This window comes from Hordeum vulgare, chromosome 7H (genome assembly GCF_904849725.1).
Source record: "Hordeum vulgare subsp. vulgare chromosome 7H, MorexV3_pseudomolecules_assembly, whole genome shotgun sequence".
NCBI classification, from domain to species: Eukaryota; Viridiplantae; Streptophyta; class Magnoliopsida; order Poales; family Poaceae; genus Hordeum; species Hordeum vulgare.
In genome coordinates this window covers 622,539,581-622,555,306 of record NC_058524.1, presented here as the reverse complement: position 1 = coordinate 622,555,306, position 15,726 = coordinate 622,539,581, and the positions used below count along the sequence as shown (strand labels likewise).

The 15,726-nt window shown below is 42.4% G+C and overlaps 2 protein-coding genes across 2 annotated transcripts; one reads left to right on the top strand and one right to left on the bottom strand.

Moving 5' to 3' along the window:
* Positions 1-5,226: 5,226 nt before the first annotated feature.
* LOC123412030 lies at positions 5,227-9,957 on the bottom strand. The gene is made up of 4 exons (XM_045104990.1): positions 7,728-9,957; positions 7,415-7,637; positions 5,925-6,169; positions 5,227-5,658 (listed from the first exon to the last, which is right to left on the bottom strand). The coding sequence occupies exons 1-3, from the start codon at positions 8,352-8,354 to the stop codon at positions 6,099-6,101; spliced, it is 921 nt and encodes a 306-aa protein (XP_044960925.1). The 5' UTR covers positions 8,355-9,957; the 3' UTR covers positions 5,227-5,658; positions 5,925-6,098.
* Positions 9,958-10,195: 238 nt separating this feature from the next.
* LOC123409849 lies at positions 10,196-13,266 on the top strand. Its single transcript, XM_045102720.1, has 3 exons — positions 10,196-10,715; positions 10,802-10,965; positions 12,851-13,266. The coding sequence occupies exons 1-3, from the start codon at positions 10,196-10,198 to the stop codon at positions 12,884-12,886; spliced, it is 720 nt and encodes a 239-aa protein (XP_044958655.1). The 3' UTR covers positions 12,887-13,266.
* The last annotated feature ends 2,460 nt before the right edge of the window (positions 13,267-15,726 follow it).

Below are 15,726 nucleotides of genomic sequence, written 5' to 3'. Positions count from 1 at the left end.
ATGATATGTCATATTTATGCATGATTCTGATATTTATCTTTTACAAGATCAAATTGGGGTGATAGATGCACATTGTTGGAATTTCGTTTCTATGACATGAACCTGTCAATTTGTCCATGATTTCTTATGCTCATGTTGCACAATAGTTCTTCATAGCTATACAATAATAAAATACTGTAGCTCTTCGGGTATGAACTATTTGTAGTTCACATCGCCTTTTCTTGATTGTGTTCGGCAAAGATTTATTTGTCCATGTTGTAAAGACGTTTCGGCATACTTGTTCTTTAATGAATTGTTGGAATAAATTGATGATCAGCCTTATGGATGTTTTCCTCCAATTGAAAGCACTGGCCTAAAATCTAAAATCCTAAGCTTGCGCGTGCATGAATATATTATTGTACATTTTTATCTAAGTTCCGGCCGCTCAAAGGTAACCCATTGCCCATTGGAATATTTTACTATTCTTTTACATGCACGACTAGTCAAAATCTAGTGAATCCTTCTACCAAGTGGAGGTATGCGCGCTCATGGAACTAATTATTTTGTGCATTCTATACAAAGCCTACCCCTTCTCATTTGTCATGACACTTTAATTGGTGGGTGCATGTAATTTGGTTTTTCGGTTGACCTAACAAACCGAACCGACATATTTCGATTGATATGGTTCGGTGTATGATGGGTGCATCTAATTTTGTGTACTTATTTCAATGGCAATTTCTTCAGAACCGAAATTAAAAAAAACCCGAATAAACTGAATCGTATTAACCATATAAATTGAACGCCCAACCCTAGCTGCGGGCGCCCCTTACCTTGCAGGGCGCTGAAAGCGTGCAATAGGCTTGTCATCCTGGGCCCGGCCCATTTAGTTTTTTCTTTTTCTTTATAAGCTTCAAACAATGGTGGTGGCATGCATTTGGGAAGACTTGAACTTGAGAACTTCTACATTCAATATTTTCTTACTTCGTGTTCACTTATGTCTTTTTCTACTTTTTGTGCCAGATGTAACGGCTATGTTTTTTTTTTCTGGTTCTTTTCTCTTTGGAAGTTTTATCTGCAAATTGTTTCCTTTTTTTCTTAATTCCCAAAATTCTATTCATATTAGAGAACTTTTTCACTTGTTGCGAACTTTTTTTTTGAAAATTCGAGACTTTTTTCCAACATGTGTGAACTTTTTTATAAAATTCATGAACTTTTTAAAACCGTAAACTTTTGCCAAAATATGGTAAGATTTTGTAGAATTCATGAACATTTGTTTAAAAATTGGCGAACTTTTTTCGAATTCTTATTTTTTGTGCAACCCATGAAATTGTTTTAAAAGCGATAAGTTGTTTTAAAAATGTTTGAAGTTTTTTACAGTGATGAATTTTTTTCAAATTCGTGAACTTTTTTTTACAAAAATTGATGAAAATTTTCAGATCTACTGAACATAAAAAAAATTATGATTGTTTCTAAAATTAGTGAAATTTCTGAATTTGAGATTTGTTATTGAAAATCAGTTAACTATTGTCAAAAAAATAGTTTTTCAATCGTGTGAACTTTTTCTTCAAGCCGTGACCTGTTTACAAGTTCAGATACTTTTTTGTCAAAATCACGATTTTGGTTTTGAACTCGTGAACTTTTTTGAATATTTGGAAACTGATTTTTGAACTCAGAAAATTTCCAAACTTCGTCGACTATTGTCTGCAAATAAATGGTCAAATGTCTCACAGTCAAGGGCAGACTAGTGGCCTTGTCAACCGACCCTGCGAGCAACGTTTTCGTTTGCTTGGCCAGCCCAAAGCGCTCGAGCGTGGGTGCCAGTTTTGCTAAAGGCACTGACGTATACGCTTTATATGGAGTAGCGTCATACAAACCAGCGCATACACTCCTCCAGCATGGGCCTGGCCATTTATTTTCTTCTTACTTTTTTAACCCTCAAAAAATAGGTACAAGAAGTAACTAGGCACAACAAATGAGTTGTCCCAATTGCTTTGTGCACAACAAAGAAAAAAAGAAAAAAAGGAATAAAACCAAAGAGCAAAAAAAGCCAAAGAAAAGAAAAAACAAGAAACTAGAAGAAGATGCTCAACAAGAAAAATAAAGAGAAGTAACAAGATGCAACAAGTGAGTTGGCCATGTCGTTACAACATGTGGAAGTGAAACAGTAGGTTGGGAGTTCAAATCTATTTTTTGATCTTTAAAAAAGAAAAAGGAAATGGGCCAGGCCTAGGATGGAGGGTTGTGATGCGTGTCTCATACGAAGGTAATTACCCGTGCAAACTGCGGCACGAACAGAATACTTCCGCTACGAGCTAATTGTAGAAACCCATCATATTATGGGCTAGGTTTGCAGAAAAACACGAGTTTACATGTTTGCAACAAAAACTACTGATTCCTGGCCTCTTTTTTTTTGCAAAAACACTAATTGGCAGCTTGGGACCATTTGATGATAATTATGATATGTGGGTCTTGCAAAAGTTGACATGGTGTAACTGTTCGTAGTTGATGCCGTTAGGCGACCTTAGACGACGCTACACCGGAGGTCGTCTCCTTTATTTTCCCCTCCCGCTCTCTCCTGCGTCTTCATTATTTTACCTCTGGCTCTCTCCTCCCTCTTGGATATGGCAATGGCGGCGACAACAACGCAGTAGGCTTTGGTGGCAGCGGACACCATAGCCCACCAGAGGGGGTCTACGAGAGCTCGAACCCGACTTATCAGGTGCACACCAGGACACCGCAGTCATCGGCCGAGTATGTAGCGGCGTCAGCTTAGGCCGGGTTGTCAATGCAACTCTAATGGGAAGCCATCGGGGAGTCGACATTCGGTGGAGTTGAGTAAGTTACCTATCCAAAACCCTAGCCTTATGCTCTCATGCATTTTGTCAATTCTAGAGTTAGTGTTCTGGTAAATTGAGGGGAAATAAACAATTTCTTGATTTGAATTTGGTAATTGCACTATTGCACATTTTAGTTTGATTATAAATAAATTAGGAATTGATTTTTTTAATTTACAGAAAAACCCCTATTTGTAAAGGCAGATTTCTGTTTATTTAACTTGATTTATCAAACAGTAAGTTATTCTTATGTTGTAGGTTGTTTTTAAAAGCAAAATATATTATAAACTCTACGTTGTTTATAAATAGGAATTGATTTTTTTAATTTACAGAAAACCCCCTATTTGTAAAGGCAGATTTCTGTTTATTTAACTTGATTTATCAAACAGTAAGTTATTCTTATGTTGTAGGTTGTTTTTAAAAGCAAAATATATTGTAAACTCTATGTTGTTTATAAATAGGAATTGAATTTGTTATGTAGAGAATATCCCCTGCTTTTTGAAGCAAGAATGTTCTGTTTATTTTATTTAATTTATTAAACACTAAGTTATTGTTGTATTGTGGGTGTTTTCCAAAGGCAATGTATATTGTACAGCCTAGGTTGTCAAAAAATAAATTAGGAATTAATTTTTTAATTCATAGAAATTTCCTTATTTTCTAAAGGTAGTGATTTTGTTATTTAACTTGATTTAACAAACAGTAAGTTATTGTTACATAGTAGGTTATTTTTTAAATGATGTATATTGTAAATAAATTAAGAATTGAAGTTGTTTAAATAATATCCCCTGTTTTTTAAATGCAGTGTTCTGTTTATTAAACTATTTGTATTTCTGTCTTTGTTTATAGTTCAGATGATGGTGTTTGGGAAGTTAGACTACGTTTCCTTGGCAACATAACTTCGAGAGGACCATGTGCATTTCACACATTACATATCATAATCTGATAGCACTTACAGAGACAGAAGGATATGGTTATAAGGACTATATGTATTTTGTGAGGCATGCTGGTGTGTGGATAACATGATCGGAACAGATAATTAGTGGTGATGACAAGGTGGATGAAATGCTTGACCATATTGCCAAGAAAGATAAGAAGAAAGTTAACCTGACATTCATCAGGGACAAAGACCCAAGACCTGCATATCTAAATAAAGGTTATCTCTATGAGCAGCAGCTTCCTCTCATTGATTTTGGAGAGCCTGCTGTGTATGAGATCAATAATGATGGAGTTATGTTCAGATCACCATCCAAAAATTCAGAAGGAGCAAAACAAGTTCAGCGGGCAAAGGCACTGCAGTTCTACTCCACACAGCAGAGCTCAAATCATGTTATAGAGACTGACTGCCTGAGCATGCCATGGAGCAAGAACATCATCTTGAGCAAGACCATGTGGCTACGGGAATTGAGGAGAAGGGGTTATGGATGTATTGAATGATTTCCTCACGCAATATCTCCATCACATGAGCTTCTGTTTCGTCTTTCTGAGTTGGGTTGCAAGTTGCAACGATATGACCGTAGACAGTCGGTTGTGTTCCGGGGATCAATTCGATCGCGTGATCAAACTCTCTCGGTGGCGGGAATCCTTTTGGGTCCTCAAACAAGTCTTGAAATTCAGTAATCAATCCCTGAACTGCCTCTGGTAACGCTGTCGCTGATGATTCCACCTCTGGTTTGATCTCTACAAAAAGAAACACATGGGAAATTTGTGTTGTGGCCTGTAACAGATTTAGTTGAACAGAGGAGATGGCAGAGCAGTTGGCTTCAGATCAAGCAATGCCTTGCAGGTATACTGGTTTCCCCTTGGCCTTGGGTTGAAAGGCCATACGTTTTTCAGTCCAGTTAACTTTCATCGGTCCTCGCGACTCCAGCAAAAACTATTTTCTTTGATACTTCACCAAACCAAATGGACTACTTAAGCAAGTAAACAAATTTGTTTGCCTGCATTTAAGAAAAAAAATCGAAACCCAGCTACGGATGTGCAAGCGATTCCAACTGAAGGTAGTTGAGCCTATAGTTGCGCCGAGGTGAATTCAAAATCTCAGTCTTTTCAACATTCGCATTCAACAAAATATAACTTGGAAATAAATTCTTCGCAACACATCACTAATCTATTACAGGTACTCAGGTTCTGGATAGGAAATAGTACATCTTACAAAGGAAATCACCACTTGTCTATTTCCTGATATCAGCACAAAAAGGAGTCATCTTCAAGTAAACAAAATATTACTCCCTCCATCTCATAATATAAGAACGTTTTTCAAACTAAACCGGTAATATAAGGACATTTTTCAAGCAGTTTTAGCTTGAAAAACGTTCTTATATTATGAGACGGAGGGAGTATAACTGACAGTGCACATGTATAGGCCCACAACTGGATGTGAGGCTGCAAAGATAAGAGTAAAATAGACAGACCCTTCAAAGCAAAAAGGGAATCCTCTGGGCACCTTGCAATTGCTTCTCAGCTTGACCTCAAATTCATGGATGCAACTTTACAGCCTACTGATTTATTCTACCAAACAATATTATGCATTCTACGGAACAAAAAGCTCATTCATTTGTCCTGTCGAATTGCAACGCGGGAAAAAGTACATAATATGCACATTGTAGCAGAAACGTTCCATCATTCATCACAGGACATCATTAGTATTAGTATTAGGTGGCCCGGAGCATGAAACACAAGTTACAAGATACGTGCATGCAGTGAACTGCCCAAGTGTCATACTACCGCTGCCATCATGTTTTACAACTAGAATCTTTTTCTCCAAAAACAGAAGGGACTTCAGGGAGTCTGGAAAGAGGTCAAGACATCGCAGCTTCTGATGGAGTGGCACCACATAGGCAGATGCCTGACAAATCAAGCACTGATTCATTAGAAACCTCTGTTACCGATTAAGCAGTAATAGAAATATGATGACAAATAATTATGACTCAGAGATAGCCCAAGGAGCAAACTCTAAGCAAGTATCTTTGTTTGTTGTCCCATTCTTAACTAGAAGATGCATATTACAGAAAACACTATTATGTTCAAAGTCCCAAACATAGTCGCTATTACACATATATGCTGCCAACGAATTGAAAAATAGATGCCTTTGACGATTGGATATAAACATACCAGCAAAGTAGCGTTCTTCGGCTTCTTTATCCCGAGGACGAAGGTTGAGCGGAAGCAAAAAGATCCACAGGTTCGGTAAAGTAGCTCAACTCGGATTCACTGAGGTCATCGCCACAAGTCTGATAGCATTTCATCGAATTTGGCACGCACGCATATGCAAAATCTACTGTCCTTTTAGGTTCTGTGAGCACCAGAAGAAGGGTGTATTATGTTGCTCATACTGACCTCACACATTGAGCATCGTCCTATTACAAAAATAGATAAAATGATGATTGAGAAGTAATAAGAGGACAGCAGAAAGACTTCATGCATTGAAACTGATTTTTTTTAAAGAAGATAAATATTGTGCCGGATCCTGATGGCACACAGTTCAATTTTACAAAGAATTTTGGCCATGGCTCAGAGGTTTGGTAGGTTTTACAGAAATGTTGGATGATTTGCAAGCTAATTCCATTGATATGGGCTGAATTAATTTGGAGTGATCATTTTCTTGCTAAAACTCAGGGATGCAAGTGTGATTAGGCATTACGGGCCCATTTGCCGTTTGAATGTGATCTTCAAGCTGATAACTAAGTTGCTGACCAGAAAGCTGACATTGGTTGCTGCTAAGGTGATTGCCTCTGCTCAAACAGCATTTGTGCAAGGTGTAGTGGTGGATCATGAGGGGGTACATTCCTATAGGAAAACAGGGCAGGCAGGGGTGGTTCTAAAGCTAGATTTCAAGAAGTCTTATAAGATGGTGCATTGGTCTTTCTTGATTGAAGTGTTGACCAAGAAAGTTTTTGATGCTAAGTGGAATGTAGGATAATCTGGAAAAATTATGCTCTCATTTTAATGGAGAAAATGGCCAACATTTCAGAGTTTACAAGGGGCTTACGCAGGGTGATCAATTGTCCCCACAGTTGTTTAACTTGCAGGTGATCAAATTGTTGCCAAAAGATCTAGACGCTTGCAAGGGCTGGTGCCTGATCTGGTACAGATGGGTTAACGCATCTGCAAAAAGATATAGATGGGGGGGCACATAACTTGAGCTTCAGACATTCTTTTTTGGGAACGCTGAACTGGAAGACTCGCAAGAGCTGTGTACAAAAGTGAAGTTAGTTCAGCTTTCACAGGATAGGGATGTGGTCAGTTGGGCGCTGGATAAAAGAGGTATTTTTCCCATCAATTCCTTGTATGATGCACTATCTTTCCCCGGGGTACACGACTCACCGATTATGAACTTGTTAAATTCGAGAATGCCCCAGAAGTTCAAAATTTTGCTTCGATGTGTGCACAGGGACACATCCGAGCTACTGACAAATTAAACAGGAAGGGTTGGCCAGTAGAAACAGATTGCAGGTTATGTGGGGGTTTAGCTAGAGACAATGAATCATTTGTTGGTTTATGAATGTTTTTAGGCAGCAGGGGCTGGCCTGAGTAAACTGGTGTTCTCCGGTTGATGATGCATCAGACATGTGAACGCTTCAAAAAAGAAAGAATGCACTTACCAGGAAACGGATTGTTGGCATCATAATATGGAAGCGGGCAGCAAAACGAACCACCATCAGATTCTTTGCTTTGAGATGTTGGCTTCAGAATCTGAGCGAAAAACAGTACGCGTGGCGCCAAGGCCTGTGGAGCCGCCAAGAAATTGAGGTGATAGCAATGTGAATAGAACAATCTGGTATGCTCGTCAACGCCACAAATCATCTCCACCTTATATAATGGTTCCTACACACAGAGTAGACGATGACACGCAAACGTGATGAGCAACAATAGTGCTGCAAGTACAAGGGTCTAAAATGAGAAGGGGCGGCTTACCGATGGATGTTGAATGGCGTAGAGTCGAAGGAGTTCCCCAAGCTCTCCACGAAGAAAAAGTTGCTTCTGCTCCAAGTTGTGTCTGGTAGGTGCAATCTCTGGTAACCCTGGCATAGAAGTATTTTGTGGAGCAATCCCATAAAATGATGATGGTAATATGTTTTGGCACACTAGGTGCAAATTTGTGACGAAGGCATCGGAGAGAGGATTTCCTGCATCTTTAAAGATATAGTCCAGGTAGGACGCGGTAGCAGGGTCAAACAGGAAGCCAAGACTGGACATATGGTGCTCTTCCAGTGGGTGGCTTGCAGCCTTGCTAGCATGATGTAATATGCGGACACTTTTTTGTGGTGATTGCCACATCACTGGCATGATAGACAAATCACACCGTATTGAACGAAGATACTGCACAGCCTTGTGCTCTGAAAAATCTTTAGCAACACGAACAGCCGCAATAAGGCCATTGAGTGATCTAATCTCTAGACGGCGCAAAGCAGTGGCGCCTAGGATATCAGGCTGAATTTTAGAGCCGTTGTGTCGTGGAGGAGCAATGACGTCATACCAAACAGCATGGATGATGATGTTGGAGACAGGATCCAATAGGCCATAGCAGTGCCCTGCCGCCATTATAGCACGGAGAAACCTTTGGGCATAAGAGTTGGGCAGCTTGGCGAGAGCTTTGACATAAAAGGCATGTATGATGTCGAGGAGACATTTTTATTGAGTGAATGTGTTGGCACGTGGGGGCTGCGTCAGCAACCTCCATAGGAGTGTGTTGGGTGAAACCCTGCATGAGCCCAATGGAGGATCTGATCTTGCTGAGTACATACTTGGATGAACGCAAGTTGCCAAGATTGAAAGCTTCCCGGCGCTGGAAGGTAACTGTTGCTGCCATGGTGTCTGCTCCGTCGTTGAGGTTGAAACGGCAACCAAAGCCAGAGTCCGTTGGGCTGCTTGGAGTGCGAGGCAATGTGAGGTGCAGGTCAGTCGGAACCACAAGGTGCTGGTAGTGCAGAACCTTTATGAAGGTTTCCACGTCATCGACACTTAAGCAGCGCCCTTCCTCCAGTGTTGCCAGCAAGGATCTCATGGCCTCCGTGGGCTGCCCCTGGAATAGCAGCAAGAGATCATCAGGCATTGGGTGATCGACCGTGGGCTGCCCCTGGAATAGCAGCAAGAGATCATCAGGCATTGGGTGATCGACCGTGGGCTGCCCCTGGAATAGCAGCAAGAGATCATCAGGCATTGAGTGATCGACCGTGGGCTGCCCCTGGAATAGCAGCAAGAGATCATCAGGCATTGGGTGATCGACCTTGATTGCTGCAATGCGGAGGCCAAGCTTGGCCCTGTCACGGAAGAGATTAGAGTGGCAGACTGCAATGTGGTCTTCTTGCATGATGGTGGTTGACTGTGTCAATTCGATCTCCGCAATGCAGATGGCGACAACCAAATCACCGCCGGAGAGGTGTATGTAGAATCTGGCCTGCTCCTCGGAGATATAGCGAAAATAAACCCGCAAGAATGCGAGGATGGCACAATATGAGTCAAAGGCAATCCCTGACCAAGTGCTGCGGATATGAGGGTTGACAGGTGTTGGCGGGAGCTGGTCCTTGGATGGCGAGTAGATTCAGAGTGTTGAGGATGATGTTGGAGACGGGGTCGAGAATGCCGATGCAATGGCCGCCGAGGTAAGCACACTCAGCTTGGTCCGGCATGGCGTCCACCGGGAGCCGACGGAACGCCTCGAGATAGGCCTCCTCGATGGGCTTGTCGGTGGCTTGTTTCAGCATGGACCGGACAAGTTCCAGCCCCTTATCGCCATGGGAGCAGGATGGCCACACCCGCTGGTCGTACTCATCGATCCGGGTACCCAGCCGCCGGCGGAGCACGAAACCCAACCTCTCGACTGTAGGCCAGCGCGTCATCTCCGTCTCGCGGTCGCGTATTATCTGGAGTTGGTCGTCGCCGTCCAACAGCGCCAACTGCTGCAGCCCAAGGGGCTCCATCTAGCCGCCGGCAGGCTCGGTTCGACGGCGAGGGTCGCGGAACTGCAATCCCGGGGAGGAAAGGGTGGTGGTGGTTGAGGATGTGCTCGGCAGCCCCAGGGGCTCCATCTCGCCGGCGGCGGGATCGGTTTGAGGGCTAGGGTTACGGGATTGAAATCCCGGAGAGGAAAGAGGAGTTGCGGGATTGAAGCGCTCGAGAGGAAAGGGAAAGGGGAGTGTGGTGGGTGGGGAATTTGGCCAAATTTTTGTTATCTATCTTTACCTACTAATAAAGCACGGATAGCTTCTGTCGTACGTCGGGCTGTTTTGCAAAAAAGTCCTTCTGTTTTCGGCTATTCAATCCGCGGTCCCTTTTTAAGTGGTATCTAAGAAAACGTTTCAGTTTTGCAAATTAACCCCTGCCTTTTGCGTGAATCCCACCCGCACTCCTTTGTTCTATCTTCTCCAGTAGGCATCGCGCAGATGGATGAGGCCGTCGCCGCCGGCAGGACGCTCAACCAGGAGCAGAAGGAGGTGATGCGCTCCAAGCCCACCCTCGCCGCCGTCATCGACGAGCTCGAGCGCCTCCGCGCCCCGCTCGCCGTCGCCGTCGCCGAGGAGGTATTCGTCTCCGTCCCCCCCGTCCCCGCCCCCGCCCCGTCCGCCTCCGGCTCCGATTCGTCCGTCCAGGACCTCCTGGCGCTCGTCTACTTCGGCGCCCTCTTCGACGTCAAGCCGCAGAGCGACTTCATCGCCACCATGGCCGCGCGCGAGCACGAGCGGAGCAGCTGCATCACCTACGACTGCGTCGGGGACGACACCGTGGACCTGCTCGTGGAGGGCGACCTCGACGTCGTGTCCGCTGTGGCCGCCCTCGCCGCGGCTCGCCCTGCTTCCGCGGTCGGCGTCTCCCACCGCGACGCGCTCCAGGCCTGTGCACACCATGCCCGCTTATGGCTCGCCCGTGCCGACGAGCCCATCCACCCTGGCTCCTCTGTTACTTGTGAGTGTTGTTGATGTAGTAGTAGATTTGTTGCTTGGTTTGGTTGGAAGTGATTGCTGACTGAAACCTGTGCCTTTTGGGTGTAGATGCTGCGGTGAGGGCTAAGCTGGACAGGATCATGGCATCAGACTACTACACAGCAGCTGCAGTTGGAGGCTATGGAGCTGAAGGTGTGCAGGCACAGGAGAGTATGGCTGCCTCACCAGAGGCATCAGCAGTGGAGGAGAGCGGCGCCGGCGAGGCGCCCAAGGTGAGGCCATTCCCGCTGAAGTTGTGAAGGAGGGAATAAGAGATCTCTCGGATCCCAACTTCTTTTCTTCTGCAGTTGCTGTGAGTTCTCTTCCACGAATTATTGGTGCCTTCAGTTAGGGGCAGATAATGTTAGAGTTAAATACAGAGGAAAGGAAGATAGGATGCAATTAAAAGGAATAACACATGATTTTAGGTGCACAACACACAAAGAAACTTGAATAACAAATATCTGAGAACACCACTATCTGTTAATGAATAGTTGTAACTGATAATATTTAGCACTGTAACTTGTGATTTTAATAAAAAGTACATATTTCATAATATCGGCGAAAATATGCGGCATCCCCCAGAACTCCTGGATTTGTAAAATTTACCATTGAAAAGAACTCTTCCAAATCATTCTGCAGAGGAAAATGAATATATCGAAATTCAAAACAATGGTTCCAGCTACAATATGGGAAAGAACGGGAAAGCAAAAACCTACCTGCATTGGGGTACCTGATAACAGGATACGCCGTGTACAAGGAAGGGCCGCGAGTGACTGATGCATCAAGTGTTTTGGTGAGTTCAGGCAGAGCAAAATCGGAGATGAACTTAATTGCAAACTACTCATGTATGTATGAAAGGCAACTAAATTGGCAAACTGATATACCTTGTTTGTTAGTGTCTGAATATTTTTTAACCTGTGAGCCTCATCACATATGAGAAGGTCACAGCTTCCTGGTATTTCAAATTTTGACGAATGCATGCGAAAGGTCTCGTAAGATATGATGAGTACCTGTTTACAATCCAAACATATAAGTTCACCAGACATTGTCATGAACACACAATTCTGATTGCAATTAGTAAGCATGCTAATAGAAAATAGCAGAAAAGAGAAGAGTTTGAGTAAAAGAAAACCTGAAGATGGCTCAAGGGCTTTAAGAAACTTCCTATTCCAAAAAGAACATCAGCACGTGTGCTTTCACACAGGGCAAGCAGGTGCACTTTTCCTTTTAACCATTTACTTATCTCAGATTCCCAGTTGCTAACTAGGCTTGTGGGGGTTACAATGACAACCCTTTTAACCATTGGCTTACCCTCAAAGCCTTGAGCGAGAAGGGTATATAGTAAAGTTAACGACTGTAAAGTCTTCCCCAACAAAGAAGCGTCAGAAGTAGCTTTATGTAACAGCAAGTCAGTGACTAAATAAAAGGATTGAAAGACAAGCATTAGTAAAGTTATCGACTGTAAAGTCTTCCCCTATCTGGAAAATACAAAGAAGCGTCAGAAGTGGCTTTATGTAATAGCAAGTCAGTGACTAAATAAAAGGATTGAAAGACAGAAGCATTATGTATTTACATCAAAGTATAAAAATGGACAAGAGGGAGGGCATGAATTGTTCCAGCTTATTACCCCATGTCATCAACTAAAATGCATCCAGCGATTCCATCATCACTTAGCAACCCAGAGACACAATCAAACATAAACTAAACTCCTTCCCTGCATTACAACACAATCATGTGATTTACTTTCTTCATCTCAAAGATTCAGAAGAAATCAGCATTTTTAGTTATTGTTTGCACCTGCTTAGCCTAAAAATGAACCTATAGTGCAATATGTGGTATCTATATGTGAATGTCTACAACTTACAAAGAGTACATGTTCTGCACAAAGTTAATGCTGATTATAATTATCATGGGGATACCATAAAATAGAGGGTTCACTTCAAACAATTAAGCATGTAGAAAATGAATATAGGAAAAACATTAACAGGATAATATATTACCTTTGTTGAGGATGAAGGTAACGTAAAAGCAGATGATCAACTTCAATTGCAGTAAAATTGTTATTCTCTTTGTCACATTCCTCGGGTTGCCACAAAATTAATTGCTCTATGCCAGGTGGAAGAGGCTCTTTCTCTGAGGAATCATCACTAGCAATGGTAGGCAGCTGCTGAAGATTGTTTGGAACTGCAAATGGTTGTACTGAACCCCACGGGACAAATCTTTTACGGGCTGAAAGGCGCCGAGCAAGAAGCTCACTATTTTCACTGTATCCATTTCCACACGGAGGTTTGAATGGTTTTCGAGCTATCGCTGCCGCATCAGAAACTGAAAGGATACATGGAATAAGTGGCTGCCTTCTGACAACCAGGTTTCTTCAAACAAGAGAGTGCATTTGTGATGCTATAGTCGATTAAACCAAAATAAATTTCAGTGTGTGCAAGGCAATCTAAGAGAAAATGACTTGTAACTGAGAAAAAGGCTTAGAGTGAACATTAGCGATACATCACATAGTGCAAGATTGTTCCACCTGACCATACTTTCTCTGACCAATACAGTAAGATTTCAGGATTCCTTCATGTCCTATCATACAAGGTACTCACTGTCATATCTCCATGCTTAAAATCCTGACAGAGAGATGACTAGAGTATCCACACTATAGAGCACTCTGTTACACATAGCTACCTACTGTTTACTTGGTGTGCACAATGAGTTATTGACTACCATCCAATCTGTCCACATATGAAAAGAGTTACAAGATGGAATACAGAAGGTTAAATATCTCTGTCCATATTTGCCAGCTTCATGTGATCTCCTCCAAGTCATTCATCCATATGCATACTCACCAGCCACCATACTTACGTGAATGGCAATATTCAGCTTGAAGCCGTTACGAAAACAACGTATGAATGTATATAGACATACATTATAATATAGATTCACTCATTTTGCTTTGTATGTAGTCCCTTATTAGAATTTCTAAAAAGACTTATATTTAAAAACGGAGGGAGTAGTTGTTATAATGGTTTGTCGTATGTTTAGATATCTACTTGCACTTCAATGGCGGTGCAAAGTTCAACTACATGTTGACGAAGGACATAAGGGGGGAGGATTCAAATACAAAATTCTTGATCCGAAAATCAACAATCTAACCCGGTGCAACGCACGGGCATTTTTACCAGTACTACTAATAAAAGATCCAACGTAAACTTCCCTACGTCCACACATGAAGTACACACACAACAACGAACAACGATCTGGACCACACGATTAGGAAAGAATAAGAAAACTAGCGCGTATCCACCATCAGGCCAGGACCACAGTGTGCATTTAGCAATTACATTATGGCTGACCGTGCTCCACCTCCAAGTATACAGAGATAATCGATATTGTACCAGGATGGAAACAAAACAAAGGAGCCAATCAAGTGCACAAAAATAGGAGGAATAAACGGCCGACGCCGTGGCCTGCAACATCGCCGTGGCCTCCGCCTCCAGGTCCCCCTCCCCGTTTGGCTCCTCCCCCACGCCGTTCGCCTCCCCCTCCCCCTCCCCGTCCGCCTCCTCCTCTCACTCCCCTGGCCTGAAGCTTCTCCATCGCCAACTGGCCAAGGACCAGGGCGGTCCGGGTCGGACTCCCCCTCCCCGTTCGCGTCCTCCTTCCCCTTCCTCGTCGGCCTCCTCCTCCCCCTCCCCGTCCGCCTCCTCCTCCTCCCCCTCCGCTGGCCTGCTGCGTCGCCATCGCCAACAGACCAAGGATCAGGCTGTAGATACAAAAAGAAAGCTCAGTTGCACAGTTATATGTGAACTATAGAGTTTACAATTTAACATCAGGTAATGTATTATATGTTTAGCAGACATCATACATGTATTATATGTATTATATGTTTCTTATTTTGTAATCCTGAAATAATAGTTTATTAGTAGTGGATGGATTCATCCCCCCCTATCATCTCTTCGTAAGTACATTTTTTTCTATATCAATCAAATTATTGATATTGCAAAATGATTAAACAGATTAAAGCACTGTATGAAAGGCTAATTCACCTGGTTGTGATGAATCTTCCCGCAAGCATCATCGAGCAAAACGATTGAAGGTTAATTATCCCTATCCTGTCCAAGCCGATGAAACATAGTTTCCAAAAGGAACAACAGCCTGCTGCCAATGGGCTTCATGCATCTTCTCAAACACTGCTGTATGAAACTAGGAATACCAAGAATTGCATGTATTATCCAATTTGTTCTTATGAATAGTCAAACATCGGAATCATCGAGAAATATGTTATGATGCTCACCTACAGATTTCCTTCAACATTGTGAGTTACACTAATATGAGAAGAATGCATGTGACCAAAAACATCATGTGTCCACTTTCAATTGAAATCTGTTTTCAATGAACGAACAAAAATGCAAGTGCTAAATTATCTGGAATGATGCAAAGTTACAGGCGACAATTCAGCAAAGCTTAACTGTTAATCCAGCACAACAAATAAGTTTGATGTTTGGAAATAATTTTCAGAAGTTTTGAAACAACTAAAATATTTAGAATATGTTTAGCAGACATCATACATGTATTATATGTATTATATGTTTCTTATTTTCTAATCCTGAAATAATAGTTTATTAGTAGTATAGATGAACAGTGCTTAAATACTCTCAATGAACACGAACATGGAGTGGATGGATTCCCCCCCCCCTATCATCTCTTCCTAAGTACATTTGTTTTTATATCAATCAAATTATTGATAATGCAAAGCAGGAGCTAGATGTGCTCTTTGGCTCCTTTTTTCCCCTTTGTCTTTCTACTCATAGGGTATGCTTTCCAATGGGAAGGGGCGCATACCAAGTGGTTCATATACCTGAATATGAGTCTGTTCTTCTAACCTCTAGGGAAAAAGCTCCTTATCTTAAACACCAAGGTATGTAGCTCAGCTTCTCGGGTTCCATGCATAAGGAGTTCTTGGTGTTTATGTATTACTCTAAAAGGTTCATATT